Source organism: Dunckerocampus dactyliophorus, chromosome 16, assembly GCF_027744805.1.
Source record: "Dunckerocampus dactyliophorus isolate RoL2022-P2 chromosome 16, RoL_Ddac_1.1, whole genome shotgun sequence".
NCBI classification, from domain to species: domain Eukaryota; kingdom Metazoa; phylum Chordata; class Actinopteri; order Syngnathiformes; family Syngnathidae; genus Dunckerocampus; species Dunckerocampus dactyliophorus.
Window position 1 is genome coordinate 12,792,501 of NC_072834.1, and position 15,255 is coordinate 12,807,755.

The 15,255-nt window shown below is 41.6% G+C and overlaps 2 protein-coding genes across 4 annotated transcripts in view; both read right to left on the bottom strand.

The window, feature by feature from the left end:
• Positions 1-8,318, bottom strand: part of ap2b1 (adaptor related protein complex 2 subunit beta 1) — a 17,806-nt gene extending 9,488 nt beyond the window's left edge. For both annotated transcript variants that reach the window (XM_054755697.1, XM_054755696.1), the window contains exons 1-9: positions 8,197-8,318; positions 6,426-6,478; positions 6,247-6,352; positions 5,513-5,648; positions 4,783-5,028; positions 4,514-4,704; positions 4,223-4,444; positions 4,021-4,141; positions 1,618-1,713 (exon numbers count right to left, since the gene is read on the bottom strand). In XM_054755697.1, coding sequence (XP_054611672.1) covers positions 1,618-1,713; positions 4,021-4,141; positions 4,223-4,444; positions 4,514-4,704; positions 4,783-5,028; positions 5,513-5,648; positions 6,247-6,352; positions 6,426-6,462 — 1,155 coding nt within the window. In that variant the 5' untranslated portion in view covers positions 6,463-6,478; positions 8,197-8,318. The remainder of the gene's footprint in view (positions 1-1,617; positions 1,714-4,020; positions 4,142-4,222; positions 4,445-4,513; positions 4,705-4,782; positions 5,029-5,512; positions 5,649-6,246; positions 6,353-6,425; positions 6,479-8,196) is intronic.
• Positions 8,319-8,756: 438 nt separating this feature from the next.
• Positions 8,757-14,839, bottom strand: mks1 (MKS transition zone complex subunit 1). Of its 2 annotated transcripts, XM_054755033.1 has the most exons (18): positions 14,481-14,839; positions 14,179-14,300; positions 14,054-14,106; positions 13,826-13,993; positions 13,629-13,729; positions 13,401-13,529; positions 12,323-12,427; positions 12,142-12,250; positions 11,694-11,750; positions 11,129-11,171; positions 10,917-10,979; positions 10,773-10,843; positions 10,618-10,687; positions 10,444-10,551; positions 9,451-9,584; positions 9,286-9,368; positions 9,111-9,208; positions 8,757-9,028 (listed from the first exon to the last, which is right to left on the bottom strand). In XM_054755033.1, exons 1-18 carry the CDS (start codon positions 14,555-14,557, stop codon positions 8,934-8,936), a joined length of 1,686 nt encoding a protein of 561 aa, XP_054611008.1. In that variant the 5' UTR covers positions 14,558-14,839; the 3' UTR covers positions 8,757-8,933. The 2 variants fall into 2 exon arrangements, with proteins under 2 accessions (XP_054611008.1, XP_054611009.1); XM_054755034.1 differs by having other exon boundaries at positions 14,054-14,188.
• Positions 14,840-15,255: the final 416 nt, after the last annotated feature.

Consider the following 15,255-nt stretch of genomic DNA (forward strand, 5'->3'; position numbering starts at 1 on the left):
TAAGCGCTCCTATTGGTGTTAAGGTTGGCAATAAAACTTTAAATGAACATCAGACTGTGTGACTCAAGTAATCAAGCCCCATTTTTAAAAATGTATTTCCGTGAGAGCTATATAATACTGTATTTTTTTTAACACTAAATACAACTAAACCCGTGCATTTTTAGGCAAGACCAACGATTTTAGCATTTATTATTTTTAATAATGTTGTTATACTGAAGCTAATATAATAAATAAAATACGTCTTGCCATTAAAGTTCTTCTGGTACTGCATGGTTTTGCTGATGGCTTTGTAGTCTGGTTGATATGTGGTGAGTTTAAGCTTCATGCACGCATTGAGGCTTCCATTCATTAACGTCACGTAGGTTGGTCTTGATGTTTTTTAGATGTGAGATTGGCTGCTCACATGCATACGTAGAGCCAAACATGGTCAATACGCCAATACCCACACGCTGCAGTGTGTGGTTTATGATAAGTTAAGATATAGTTAATTTGCCACATCAAGCATGAATGTTTTGGCAAATTCGCCATCTGTGAATGACTTTCCGTTCCTCAGAATTGCTAAAACAACAGCAAAGCTGGCCGAACACCAGTCAGCCTGTTGGCTCCATGCACGGAGTTGCTGCTGACTAGCTTGCACTCTGAACAGTAGCTCTTGGCATACCTTCTTACGACGGTCCCCCGCTGGATATTTAGATGAAAATGGAGCATGGCGTGTGTCGAAGTGCTGCTTTATATTTGTGTCATCGATTAAATTTTATCACTGCAAGTTAGGCACACAGCCAAATCTGCTCTCTCCAATAAGGCGAATTCCTCTGTCCATTTGTGCTGAAATATACAATACTCCTCATCGGTCTTTCTTTCTTTCTTTGCGCCATCTTCTTCGTCAAAAGGGTTTGTGCTAGCTACAGAAGTAGCTAGGCGGGAAGTTTACTTCTTGACCTCTCAATGACCCAGTAGGTTACCTCATTATCCAATTATAATCGTGTTTTGGTGTCTGACCCGGAAACTATCGGAAGGACAGTTGGCATCCGCATTGTGGTAGAAAATCGATAGACAGATTTACGTTTTACTAGAAAATGTCAGGAAAAAAAAAAAAGAAGAAGAAAATTATAGTGTTAAGAAACGTGTGAGAGCCAGATGCAGACATCAAAAGAGCCACATATGGCTCGTGAGCCAAACGTTCCCGACCCCTGCTTTGTAAGAACACATTATATTAGCCACCACAAGAAGTCCCAATGTTAATGTGTAAGTCTAAATTATGTTTTATAGTCTATTATTATGTCTACTATATTGGGTAATATGAGTGTAAAGGTGAGTATAAGGGTGTTATTTTGTGTCGAGAGGGCTCTAATAGTGTTAAAAACATATTTAGAAGGCGGTAAATAGGTTTTCTATGCTCTATGAAAATATAAAATTTATAAATAAGGAATCCTACTTTGCTAATATTCAGTAATATTCAGTAATATTCAGTAAATCACAGTCAGGTCTGTAACCAACAAACCGCGATAAACAAGGAATGACTGTACACTGTACTGAATATGTTTGACTAACAAAACAGCCCGGCCACTATTAGAGGAAACAATATATTTTGACTATTGTCACGTATTTAAATCTTACCTCAACTTTGATGGCACAGCGACCAATAGCGCGTACAGCTTTGCGCACAAAGTCAACATCCACCTCTGTGGCATACTCCTTCAACTCAGCCAGCACCTGTAAAAGGACCAAACACACTTGTTATTTCCAATAAAAGTGACAGCTGTTACACATTAATTAGTTCCAGCTCCAATAACATTTTCCGTCTCTCTTTAACTCTGAGGGGTCCATGACCATGACAACTTGTGCTGAAAGTGCTGACTTAAAAATTGAGCCCAACCGATTTATCAGCAGGCCGATTATAATGTATCACCGATTAATGAATATCGGTGAATAGGTAACCGACATATTAACTTTTTTGCTGCGCCGAGATTTTGTTGCTGTGTTCCTGCGTGTCCCTCCGCGCTGCTCCCTGCCAGACTGCCTGGCCCCTCCACCTCACACACAGACAGGGCAGCTCTGCCTCCCTTACTCGGCTGCAGAGGAACAGCGAAAGAAACTGCATGTTTTTACACCATGGTAAGCTGTGACTTTGTAAAACAATAGAACACTACACTTTAGTGCCACGCTGTCAGGGCCCGTCAAGGAGAACATTGTAGGTTTTTTACGCAAACGTTTAGAGAGCGTATTAGTGTTTTAACGTGGTGTAAGTTGCACCTCTGTGAGATAAAGAAAGAGTTTCAACTGTTAATCCACATGCCCATGTCCACCATTATCTATAACTATTATACAGCGTTTTAAAGTGAAATAAAGATCTGTGCAGATATATAGTGTCCCACTTCACTTCATACTTCCATGCAAGATTTACAGGGGCTTATACATTCACAAGTTAATGTCTTCATTAAAATAATTTTGAAAATTAACTAATTGATATTGGTAAGATGTATTTGTGAACAAGCCTTTTATAAAACAATTATTAGTTTAAAAACACCTCACGTGTTATCACTTTCAGCCGAATGCAGCCACTTGTTTTTATTTTAAAATGGTCAACTACAGTATCAAATTCTATGCTAACTACCAAAATGCACTGAATGTATATAGTTTCATTTGACATGCAGAGGGGAAGAGTAAGGTGTGGAGTCACTTGACAAAAGACTCAACAGGCGTTACGTTAGATGCAACATCTGCAGTGCACAAGTTAGCCAGGGCTCCAGCACCAGCAAAGCAAAGACCACTACAAATTTGTGGCAACACCTAAAAGTAAATCACAAAGAAGTATGTCCTTATGTTGACAGTGTTACTAATTAAACTTCCTTATTTGCATTTAGTAGTCTCCTGCTTCTTTGTATTGAATCATATTAGGTATTATGAGAATTTATCTTCATCCATCCATCCATTTTCTATACCGCTTCTCCTCATAAGGGTCGCGGGGGTATGCTGGAGCCTATTCCTGCAGACTTCGGGCGACAGGCGCGGTACACCCTGGACTGGTCGCCAGCCAATCGCAGGGCACGTACAGTATATGTCCTGTGTACAACAATGCTCTCATTTTATATATCGGCCAATATATCGGATATCAGCTTTTTTCAGCGCCCAATATTAGTCTCGACATCGGCCACAAAAATCCCACAGCGGTCGGGCTGTACTTCAAATAAATATGAATATGAGTCTTTAAATAGTGAAAATCGGTCATGTAAAACCTGATTTATGATCAGCCGTGTTCACCATGACTTTGTCATTGTGTCGTCATGTTATTTCTCATTTGTACGCGCTTTCAGTGTAGGAAACCACCGCGCTGAAATCGAAAAAGAGATGGGCGCAATCAAGTGGCCAACTGACGCACATCATGGCTTTAAAATTCCGACACAGACCTGAGTTTTCCCTATGGATGATCCTTGATGTTTATTCAGCTTTCATGAAGAGGACAAAACATTTATTTGGAATGGCACACATTATGTACATTTGTTGTGTACATAGTTAGCAAATTGTAATTACCTTGTTGTTTGCTAAATTTGTACACAAGTTTTTGAATTTTACATTTGCATTCTAAGTTATAAAAATGGTTCATTTCACGTTTCACTACTCTTGATTTTAGGTTTGTGGGTGATTTTAGGCCCAATGTGTTAAAACTCACTACCAAAATGAAAAAATAACTGTACAATCACACACGTGAGGTTGTACTGAAAAAAGGACACCAACCCCAGCCAAGTTAGATTTTAAGTTGAGCTATAAATGCAAACACAAGTACTGTATGTAAAAACGCTCCACAACTCCAAAGTGTTAACAAACTAAATAATCAACAAGCGTCAGGGTTGCTCACGGGAGTTGATTATCGAGGAAACACAGAAACATTTTGGCAGTAAATCGGAGGTCACATGCTCAACCCCGACGAAGAGGGGACAGCGTAGTAATTACCAGGCTTTACTTACCATCAGCTTTAATTCATTTGTGACATTGGTAACCAAGGGGCCATGTGTTTCATACCTGGGCAATGTTAGCCTGGGAGGCCAAGCGGATCATGATGTCCAGCTTCTCCAGTTTCACATAAATGGGGTCGTTGTACTTGACAAAGAACACTTTGATTTCCTGCTTTAGGATCTCAGGCCTGCACACAAACACAAGATGAATGCAAGTGACATAACGCAGCACTCCCATTTGAATTAGCACGCTACAGTATGACACGCACCTTTTCTGCACTATGAGGTTGATGTTCCTCAGCGCCACGTACTGGACCTCGGGCTCTCCGGAGAGCAAAGTGACGAGTGGTGGTGATAGTTTCTTTAGCAAGGTGTTGTAGTAGTCGGAGTCTTTGGGCAGAAGCTCCAGGAACTTCATCAGCACCTTGACCGCTGACAGAACCACTGCAGAGTTGGCGTGGGACAGCCGTGGAGTGACACGCTCGCAAATGCTTCAAGGGGGAAAAATAAAACATAAATTCAAATGTCAATGTCAAAAATGTTTTGTGTGTGGCTTGTACCTCTGGGCCTCGCGCTCATCTTTGGGGTTGTAGTTGGACAGGCAGTCCAGGATGAAGATCTGACCCCATTCAGTGCACTCGTTGAGGGCAGTCAGCAGCTTGTTGATGTTCTGGGGGTTGAGGTCCAGCAGGTTGCTGTTGGGGTGAGACTCGCTGATCTCCGACAGAGCGGCGACAGCGTTGGCAACGACCTGAGAGGATAGGATTTTTTTTTTATTTATTTCAGTAGATGACAAGAACCTTTCTTTCTCTGAGGCCTGGACACCTACCATGGGGTTGGAGTCGGCGATGAGATCCCTCAGCGAGTCCAAGAAGCCCTGGTCCTCCACCATCTGGGCGTTGATGTCGTGAAGCTTGGCCACACACACAGCCGCCGTCTTCCTCACATAAGGGTCCTCATCCTTCAGGCACTTCCTCAGTGGCTCACACAGGTACTCCGTGATCTTGTCCACTCGGATGCAGCCCATGGTGCGGACGGCCAGGGCCCGGATCAGTGGGTTGGGGTCTTCACAGTCCTGGAAGGCAGCACGAGACTCTTGGTTAACTTAGGAATTTCATCCGGGAGTATTCCCACTGTAGTCCCTGAAGGAAAAATCCAAACTTATCTGCATTTTAACTTTAACCTAAGTTCAACAATATAATCACAGGCTTTTCTGTCAAATTATGGCTCAAAGTGTGACGCGGTGATGTTCCAAGCTAACAGACAACAACAAACGGAGGAGAACGCGGGTCTCAGTAAGGACACACACAACATTTTTCCAAGACGAGGCTGAGTACAGCAAGAAAACAGAGCACTGCGGCAATGTGGAGAGTCTGGACTATTATCCTGCCGTGCCCAGACGCATCACAGTTAGCAGGTGTGTTATTTATGTAATTTCTGGCAGTGCACCCTCTAATGTTACTATGTATTACAAAATAGTACATTGTAGTGCCTGCTTTTGCCAGTGGAAAAGGGACATGTAGATACCGTGCAGCGAACAAGGGACATTGTGGCCTTGCCTTGACAAAGCTGTTGACGGCCATGATGGCCATGTCCGGCTGGCTTTTGGCATAGTTCATCAAGTAGAGGTACACCAACTTCTTCAGCTCCAGGTTGTCGGTCTGCATGCAGTTGACCACATCCGGGAACAAAGAGCTGCAACGAAAGTATAGATACAGTAGCTGGAAGTCAAACACATAGGTGTTATCCACACGGAAACGTTTTCAGGTCGAAAGGGCAAAGTATTTTATCGTTTCAGCCTCTCATCCACACGGGAACGGCGTTCTGGGTGACCTGAAACGGTATTTTTTGAAAACAGCTTCTGAAAACGCCGGCTTTTCGTTGCCTTGTAGACAGGCAATACGAGAACAACCGACCCACTGCCGCCTCGTCGCCGTCATGTGACCAGAAGTGAGCTTTGACGACAGGCCAACAAAATATCTGAATATTTTGGCGGACATGACTCACCTCAGTCAACATTCTCCTGATATTTTGTTGTCTTATACTCCATAATGACTCACAGAAGTAATTCCACTTCTCTTATTATATTACTTAAGCGCATGCGTTCTTTCTTCTTCTATGGTTTGGAGTGTCACATGGTTCCGTCTGCATGCCTGTTCACAGCGCCACACGTTTTCACTCAGTGATGCGTTCCCGTTCAACCAGCCAAAAAAATTAAAAATCCCAAGAACGCTCCCATGTGGAAAGTTTACAGGTGCTGTGCTTCTACCTGGCTGGATGGTTTGGACTTTACCTGACATCCTTGCCGACCGTCATGGCAGCGATGACCTTCTTGACCGCCTCCTTTCGCTTCTCCTTCTTCTCATTGTTCAGCTCTGCCTTCAGCTCAAAGATCTCCCCTGGAGGAGGGTCGGAAGAGGTTAGTTTAAAATCTTCAAAAAGCTTAACTGATACACTGTAACGTATACTCACCTTTTTTGTTTGTTGTGAAATATTTGGAGTCAGTCATAACTGGTTCTTGTAGTCTGCACAAAATACAACCAGTGATAAATGTGCTTTAAGGATCACTGGCTTACTGTGGCCCAAAGAGGAAAATGTGCGTCAACGTCCAAACGCCACAAACACAGAAATGATCCAAAACCAAAAACACACAAACATCACAAAAGAAATGCAAGGAGAAAATGCTGCAATGACTTAAACGCTGCAGGATCGAAGACAAATGCAAAAGAAAAATACGTAGAATGGCAAAAACACACAAAACTCCCCCAAAAACAACTGCATGAGAGAATTGCTCCAAGTTCACAGAACGTAAATTTGCCAGGCCACTAAGGGCGCTAGACGTGAGGTATATCTGTCGGAGATATGAGCGGAATGCCCAGAAGGAAGTGTCTGTCTTTAGTGTCACTTGGTCTCATTCTAAGGCTAATATGATCAACATCAATCAGTTGCTCTATAATACCGTAAAGCAGGGGTCACCAACGTTTTTTCTTGTGAGAGCTACTTTTAGAAAATGAAAATGGCCACGAGCTACTCATTTTTGTAGAAATGATTTTCATACCTTATTTCAACCCAAACAAAGCAAATATGCTTGTTTTACCAAAACATTCACAAAATGCTGGTATCCACAACTCACATGTTATGCTTCAGAATACTTTTCTTTCTAGTGTTCTCACATTATTAACTGAAAGCCTGAATGAAAAGCAGGCTTGCGTGCACCTCATGTGGTCATGGGGGGCGACCTGGTGCCCGCGGGCACTGTGTTTGTGACCCCTGCCGTAAAGCATTACATCCAAATGGTTGACAAAGACATCCTGTCAAGAAAGATGGACCCTTTCATTCCGCCTCTTCTTCTGGGCATCCCGCTTATGTCTTATGTCTTTAAAAGACAGACATCCCTGGCTAACTTCTGTTTTGTTCCATTAACAGTCACCATTTCTCTAATGCAGTTGTTTTTAGGGTTTGTGTGTGGTTTTGGGATTTGCAGCAGTTTTGCTTCTTTTTTTTAAAATCCTGCTGCGTATGTTTTTGCAGCATTTTTAATTTGAAGCATTACCCCGTTGCATTTGTTTTTGGTTGTATCATTTCTGTGTTTGGACCGTTCCTGCTACCGGTTTGCGCCTGCCGCCCAACGTACGTGACTCTCTCACGCACTCACACTCCTTAGATATCCTCTACCCAACATTACAACAGCTCTTGTATTGGAACAGGTTTTCCTAATTAAGTGTCCAGTGTGATGAGAGAGTACAGAGGGCTTGTTCCGCCTATTTCTGCGACGTAGCTAACTGCACCTTCACGCAAAAGCTTAGTCGCTAATTTCATTTGCATCACATTAAATATTTGCTCCACTATCCTGTGACACGAACGTGTCTGTGGGCGAGACAACACTTTAACCTCGCCCGAACGTAATTTTAGCTCAAATGAAACCTGAAAGGATGTTTGCTAAATGCTAGCTTGTTAGCTAAATTGCTAAAGGCATCAGAGTGTATGTGGCTCGTTCCAAACTGTCGACGAGTGATGCAGACACTCAAAAACAAATGTTTGACAAAAAAAAAGAGTGATGACATTTCGGTGTTATTCATGTCGGTATTAAAACAGTAAATGCAGCATGAAAAGAAGCCGAAAGAACGCTGGCCCACTTTCAATTGGCGCTGAAAGACATCTATACGGTGGTAATCAGCACATCCAAACCTAAAGACAACTTACATTTTGTGTGCATGCTGACAAAACAGAATTGTCTACTTACCGAGATGAGTGAGCAAAATTGGTCAAATATTTTAAATATGCGCAGGACGAAGGTTGGTCCCTTGCCTGGTCTGAGGAAGATGGAGAATTGTGTAAATGTATGAGACGTTCATGGAACACTTGCCTCTTCCTGTTAAAAGGCTTGGTGAAGTGGTAGCATGAAGCCAAAATTTACCACAAAATATTGAAATGACTATCTGAATATGTATGTCATTTATATTGTAGTTTGTTTTTGGCTTAATACTAGAAAATAAGATTTTTTACCTCGCTTGACTAGTACGACGTTTGGGCAATGCTAATTTCCCATTGTACATGAAGGCATCATGGCATGGACGAAAGGCCTGGTTGAGTAAAATGTAAAACATTCAAGATACTGTACTGTAGTAACATTTGTTTCATCGATGCAGTATTCAGTGTATCTAAATACAACTTCATACTTCAGAGTGGCCCTTTAAAGGGAGTGGCACGTCAATCACATATTCAAAATGTTTATTTACAGTAAAACAACCACCTTACAAACTATGACCTTAGATGTTTCTTTAAAAAAAATCCTGAGCCAAATTGCTTTATTTATTTATTTTGACTTTATGTATGACAAAAACATGATGTGACTTTGCAGCAAATTGTTCATAAAAAAAAAAGTCACAAATGACTTTCTTTTCTTTCTTGTGTCACAGTCATACATTGTTTTAAACAGCAAATACGATTTTGTCACACTGATTTTCACTCCTAAGCAGGTCATTCAATTTGGAGTTGGGAGGCGGAGGCGATGAAGTCTCTGGGAAGACTTTCTCGGACTTCTTGCATTTTTCTTCTGGCCCGTTGAAACGCCTCTGACACAGTAAAAGAGTCACATAATTCAAAATGTTGCATAATAAATGATTATTACCCAAGGACACTGATATGCCTGCTTACCCATGGTGCTTAAGAGTGTTTCATGATGACTAAATCCCTGGGTGTGGTCAGCAACATAGTGCCTTCTTCTTCTTGATGTTGCAGAATCCACAAAGGCCCTGCAACAAAATGCAGATGTAGGCAAACCGATCAAGTAGAATACTCTTGTTATATTTCAGTGCTGCAAGCCCCTTACTTCGATTGCTGGATGCAGTGAAGATTAAAGGTCACGCTTCCGGAGCTTTCAGTACAAAAGCCCAGGCGACTTAGCCTCTCTCCCTGTAATTATTCACTGAAAATATTGTTTTTGTGTTTTGCCAATATATGCATTCAGAAGAAGTCAACCAGCAAAACCACCCACCTTGAAATGTCCTGGTATCCTCACATAGCTTTGATCCTCCAGCTCTGGAGAACCTCCAATGAAGAAGCGTCGCATTGCAGAGACTGTACCTGTCTGGAGGGGTCTCCACGTGTCACATGTCTGAGTGTGTTTACCTGCAGCGCACACATGCAAGTAGGGCTTGTTGATATCACTGCTATGGGAAAAAAAGCACCATAACTAGGACATATATCATTTAGTGGCCCAAAATTGATTGAATATAACTGTTCCTCAGGGGTCCCAAACTCACACCCCGTGGGCCATTTGTGGACCACCAAGTCTCATTTTGCAGCCATTGACTTGACATCAAAGATTGCTGTAAATGCGTCCGACGAGGTCTAAATTAAGCCAATGATACTCATGGAGTGCAAGCATAAACCACCAGTGAACTAAGAGTGAATGTCACATGGAGAAATGAACAGGGAGGGTCACTAGACAGAACACTACCTACAATCGTGGTGCTTTTATATGTCATCTAGGACCTCGGTTCCCCAAGTGGGGTACACCAATTGTCATTGGGGGTACGTGAATAAAAATGAAAAACAATGAATGAAAATGTAGGGCCGAGTGGTTAGCATGTTGGCCACACAGATTGGGAAGACCTGAGTTCGAATCTCCGCTTGGGCATCTCTGTGTGGAGTTTGCATGGGTTTTCTCTCCTCCCAAATTCCAAAAACATGCATGTGAGTGTGAATGGTTGTTTGTCTAGATTGGCTGGCGAGTCCAGTCCAGGATGTACCCCCACCTCTCGCCCAAAGTCAGCTGGGATAGGCTCGAGCATACCCCCGTGACCCTAATGAGGACCCTAATGGATGGCTTCAAGTCAAATGTCTAAACTTGCTTAGCAACTAGTGATGAGCCAACAATCTTTGGTCTTAAAATTAAAGATTTTTGGTATAAATAATGTATTTTCATGTGCATATGTGCATTTTCATCATGCATGTAAACATAGATGAAAGCACAATTATGACATACCTGGCGTGTCAGGAAAAAGCAGGTAGCCGTAGCCTTCAGTCCGATACCGCTGCCAGGCATCCAGTGACAGAACCTTGAAATACAACACGGGCCAATGGGGCACTGATTCTGTAATGACAGAAGGTCATTCTTCTTTCAGTCTCTGCAGCCACAGCAGGCACATGCAACACCAACCCTCGCTCTCTTTTTCAGTCATGTAGAATGCCTCAAAGGTGAAGGGGTAACAAAAGTAAGCCACATTGTCCTGTTGGCGTAGAGAAAGCGACATGGTGAACAAAATTCCAGCGTCTCATCTTGGAAGATTGTCCACCAGTTTGTCAAATGCGCACCCTCCCTAATGCTTTGGTGCGTGAGGTGTGGGTGACTCCGGAGTGGGACTGCATTGGCAAGCTGGACCAGTCTAGATAACAAACATAATTATTTATTACGACTTTGAAGAGGCGTTCAAGTGTTAAAAAGTGGCTGCAACTTACTGTTTGGCAGCTCCACTATGTAATGGACATATAGGTTATCATACTCAAAGCCCTTGGCAGATACTGGACAAAGACACAGCAAGACTTTCACTTAATAAATATAGACCAAGAATTAAATAAATAAAACATTTAACAAATATATAAAGTATATATATTAATAATATTAATATAAACACTAAAATAATAAACAATTAGGGCTGAGCTTTCCTTACCTATTTCCCCATTTATTAAGTACCGCAGAATACCCGGAGGAGGCTATGAGAGAGAAAGAAATGGTAAAACTCGACATACTTGTCCAATATTATTAAAGTGGTATAGGCATTTTTAGATGGGTAAAATGGTAAGTCTCACCACCACTAGAGGCTTCGTATCAGGAAAACTATAGTACTTTTACTTTTTTCCCCTCCAGTGACGAAAGCACAAAGACAACAAATAGTTTAACTGAATTACTTTAAAACTCAAAAGCCAAAACGTGGTAACACATTTTGCTCATGTTGCACTTTATTTTTTGGCCCACTTGTTGCTAGGCGGAAAATTGTTTGTTGCTAAAAAAAAAAATACAGCAGAGAAAGGACAGGGAGAGGGGCCAACTTAGAAAAGTACTTGAAAAGGAGCATTATAATGGCTTCGGAGATGTTAATTTAACTTGTTTTAAATGTTTTTTCACCACAGCACCATCTGCTGGATACAGAGGGGCACTGCTGGCTAATGCCCCTAATCCACGACTGATGATTGGATAGTTACATACCTGTATTTAACATATTTGCCATGACGTACCATTTCAAAGTCCTGTCCGACGAGGCTATTTGGGAATTCCTTGTGCCTCACTAACAGCTGCATACAGAAAGAGACCAAAGTGAATGTTTGTTTGTTTATTAAGATCCCAATTAGCAGCTGCGATAGCAGTAGCAATTCTTCCCGGGGTCTACAGACTTCAAAACATTTTTTAAAACATAAGACAACATACACATGCACACCATGCAAGACAATAAATGGTGGGGGACACATACATAGTAAAATAACTCCCAGTGCACATTCAAAGGCAATACAACAACTCTACAATAATCCCAAGTTACAGCTATGCAGTATATAGGATTCACAATAACTCTTCATATATACATACAGATATACACATACACAACTCAGCACTAACAAGATAAATACAAATTATTGGTAAAAATCATGGCATTCTAATTCTGCAGAGGAAAAAGAAAGCTAAACTCACATCTTTGTACAGGTGCTTCTCTCTCTCCTTTTCCTCGGTTTTCATGGGCGCTGAAACATTATCCACGGTGAGATGCCAAACTTCTTTGTTGGTCCCCTCAGTGGCGATCCTGAACAAGTGACAAACGTGTCATTAGTTTTTGTGGGTTCCTTAAATTTGGCCATGTCTTCAGCAAACTCACCTGTAGGGTTCTTTGCCCTTGTTGAAGTCGGGTTTTACGATGATCGTTCCGTTGCCATCAGTTTTTACGGTGAACAGTAGACATTCGTTCTCTTTCTGGCCCAGTCTGAAAATAATAAAAGCATGCAGGAAAAAAATATATAATTAACGTATACGAGCAAAGCTAGCGAGTGCTAACCAAAGTGAAAACATCCAGACATGGAAGTTTAATAGGATTTTTCCAGGACAAATGTAAATGTAAATGTGGATCAAATCCAGATAAAATATGGTTTGACGCTATATTTTCTGTATGCACATTGAAGATTTCATTCAAATGTTACAAGATTTGGGTTTTTTTCATAAACCCACACAACAGCTGGGTTGAACAAGGAAACAAACCACTGAATTACAAATACAAAATACTCATTGGCATGGCGTTACAGCCGTGCATCAAGTGCAAACTTAAATGAGCTATGAAAAAAAACTCACAACAAGCTTGTCAACCCTTTGGAAATTGCAGGAGGCTTGACAACGGTTTCATCTTACAAACAATATTAAATTCATCGCACAGAAACTAACACTCAAACGTTATACCTCAGATATATAGAAACATGTATCAATACGAGTTTTAGATGAAAAAAACCCAACATTTTAAAGTGTTCCCTTCATGCATTTCAGTAGAGAAAACCATTTCATTGGAGGAGCATAGAAAATGGTGCTGCAATGATGCTTCTGTCCACCAGAGGAAACCAGAGGACACGGAGCCTGTTTATCATGGTTAATTGGTTCCAGACCCAACCATTGTAAGTAATTGTATTGTATTGTAAGTGTATTACCCAATATAGTAGACATAATAAGAGTAAATAAGCCATTTAAGATATAAATAAGACTTGTGCGAGTGTGTGTTGCTATAAATGTGTTCTGGAGTGGCGAGGGGACAGGAAGTGACGTTGGGGTTTCAGAATCGAGTTTCAGCTTGGCGTGGGCAACGGCCGCCTTCTAAAAATGCAGTTAAATAAATAAACGCCTGGATCATTGTTGCATTCTTGCAGAAATTCTGAAAAAAATGAACCGAAAACAGGGTGTAAATGTGGTCTTACCTTCCAGGCGGCCCCAGGTCTCCCATAATGTGCATGGTCTGCATGATGCTGTTCACCTCGTGACTGCTCCTCATGAACTCTTCGCTGGGCTCCCAGTTGATGATCTTGGACTTGGAAAAGCTGGAGTCCCTGCAGACGCACACAAAAAAAACCCCCAAAAAACATCCTCACGAACTAAAGTGTCTTTGTAGAGCGACAAAAGAAACGTTTTTGTTTTTTCACACCCACATGGTTCGCCTGTCCTGCCGTCTGTGTCGCATGCTGGCCATCCTCTCAGCCAGGAAGGTGGGCCTGGACTTGGTTACGGTCAGTAAATCATTGCCCTGCTGCTTTCAAGGTAAAAAACAAAACAACAAACTAAATAAAACATATTCAATACTTTAAATTAATTACATTATATATCCTTGCTATAGTTGGCAACCTACTAGCTGCTGGAGCGGATGGCAGTTGGTGTAGCGATCGTAATCCGTGTACGTGAAGATCCTGTTATTTTGTCGACCCTTGGCCTTGTTCAGGGCCGTGACCTCTTTGTGGTACTGGCGGTCCAGAGGTGTCTGGCACACCGCCTCGTTTTGGAACAACTCCATTTCATACTGAATGGAGTAAAAGATATTTAAAAGCAATGTTCAAATGTATCAAGTATAAAGTCTTACCTGACTGAAGAGTTTCTCCTGCCAGCCAACAACTACTTGCTCCTCGTTATCGCCTGGTCCCGTCAAAAAAAGATGTCAGGATTTTGGATATGATTTAGGTTCCCATCCAAAGGTTCTGTTCTCACCACTCTGGGCCTGTGAGGTGAGGGGTTTCAGTTCAATGGCTCCTCTATCCTGCTGGGTCAGAACTTCTTGCTGGAGGTGCATCGAGAGAGTCGCAGTGGTGGTCACCCTCTCGAGATGCACCCTTTGAGTGGACACATGTTGTCAGATGTTGCATTAAAATACAGTATATGGTAACTGAATTAATATAAGCTAATTCAACCTGCAAAGATATGCAGCGCACGCTAAAAAACAGTTACTGCTATAAAAAACTAAATGCACAGTTTAGCTTTAAACGTAAAATAATGTTTACATGAATACTAACTTTATCCGCAGGTTTTTGATAGCATCCAGCGACCTGTAGACAGCCTCCCCTGTGTCGGTGTTGCACCAGTCTGACATGATCGATTACAAGCTAGCAAACACCAGCAGCTAACTGTTGGGATCCGTTGGTCAGCACTTCCCTCACCCTTCAACCGCCCTTTCCTCTACATTGTAGCTGCTTAACTATCTTGGCTAAACGCAGTAGCCACTTTTACTAATTGAAATGACTGAGTTTGATAGTAAAATGGCGATAGGTTAATCACGCCGCGAGCCCACAAACGCGCTGTGCTAAATAATTGTGGTTGCCATAGAGATACGCAGACTCTCTTCTTCTATCTTACAAGAGCATGGACGCAAAGACAACAGCGCCACACACTGAACTGGAGTGTAGACAAATAGCAATTACAGTACTGATAATTGATGTAAACTATTTTACAGTATAAATATATGACTTTTATTTATTTTGTTTTTTCGCTTTGGTTCATGCAGAAAAGGTTGACCCTTCCTCGTTACCGTAGAACATATTCCCTTCACTATAAACTGGCGAATTTGTGTTATTTCTTGTTTATTGACGTGTTATTTTGCAACAAATTATCATACAAACATTATTAGTATAAAATTTAAAGTGAATACTAAGTTTTAAGGTTGTGTCTAAAATTGAACACTTAAATAATCTTCATTTCAATAAGTATACTAGTGTAGCGACGGGTATATTGTGTTGCTCCTAGCTGTGGTTTTGGTATGTGAGCTATAGGGGGCAGTCGGGTTCAGCATGT

Coding starts and splice junctions, on each gene's coding strand:
- mks1 (XM_054755033.1), bottom strand. CDS start 14,557: ATGTCAGACTGGTGCAACACCGACACAGGGGAGGCTGTCTACAGGTCG. Junction 13,530..13,628: donor CGGCAGGACAGGCGAACCAT/GTGGGTGTGAAA, acceptor GTGCGTCTGCAG/GGACTCCAGCTTTTCCAAGT. Junction 9,585..10,443: donor GCTTTTTCCTGACACGCCAG/GTATGTCATAAT, acceptor TGTGCGCTGCAG/GTAAACACACTCAGACATGT.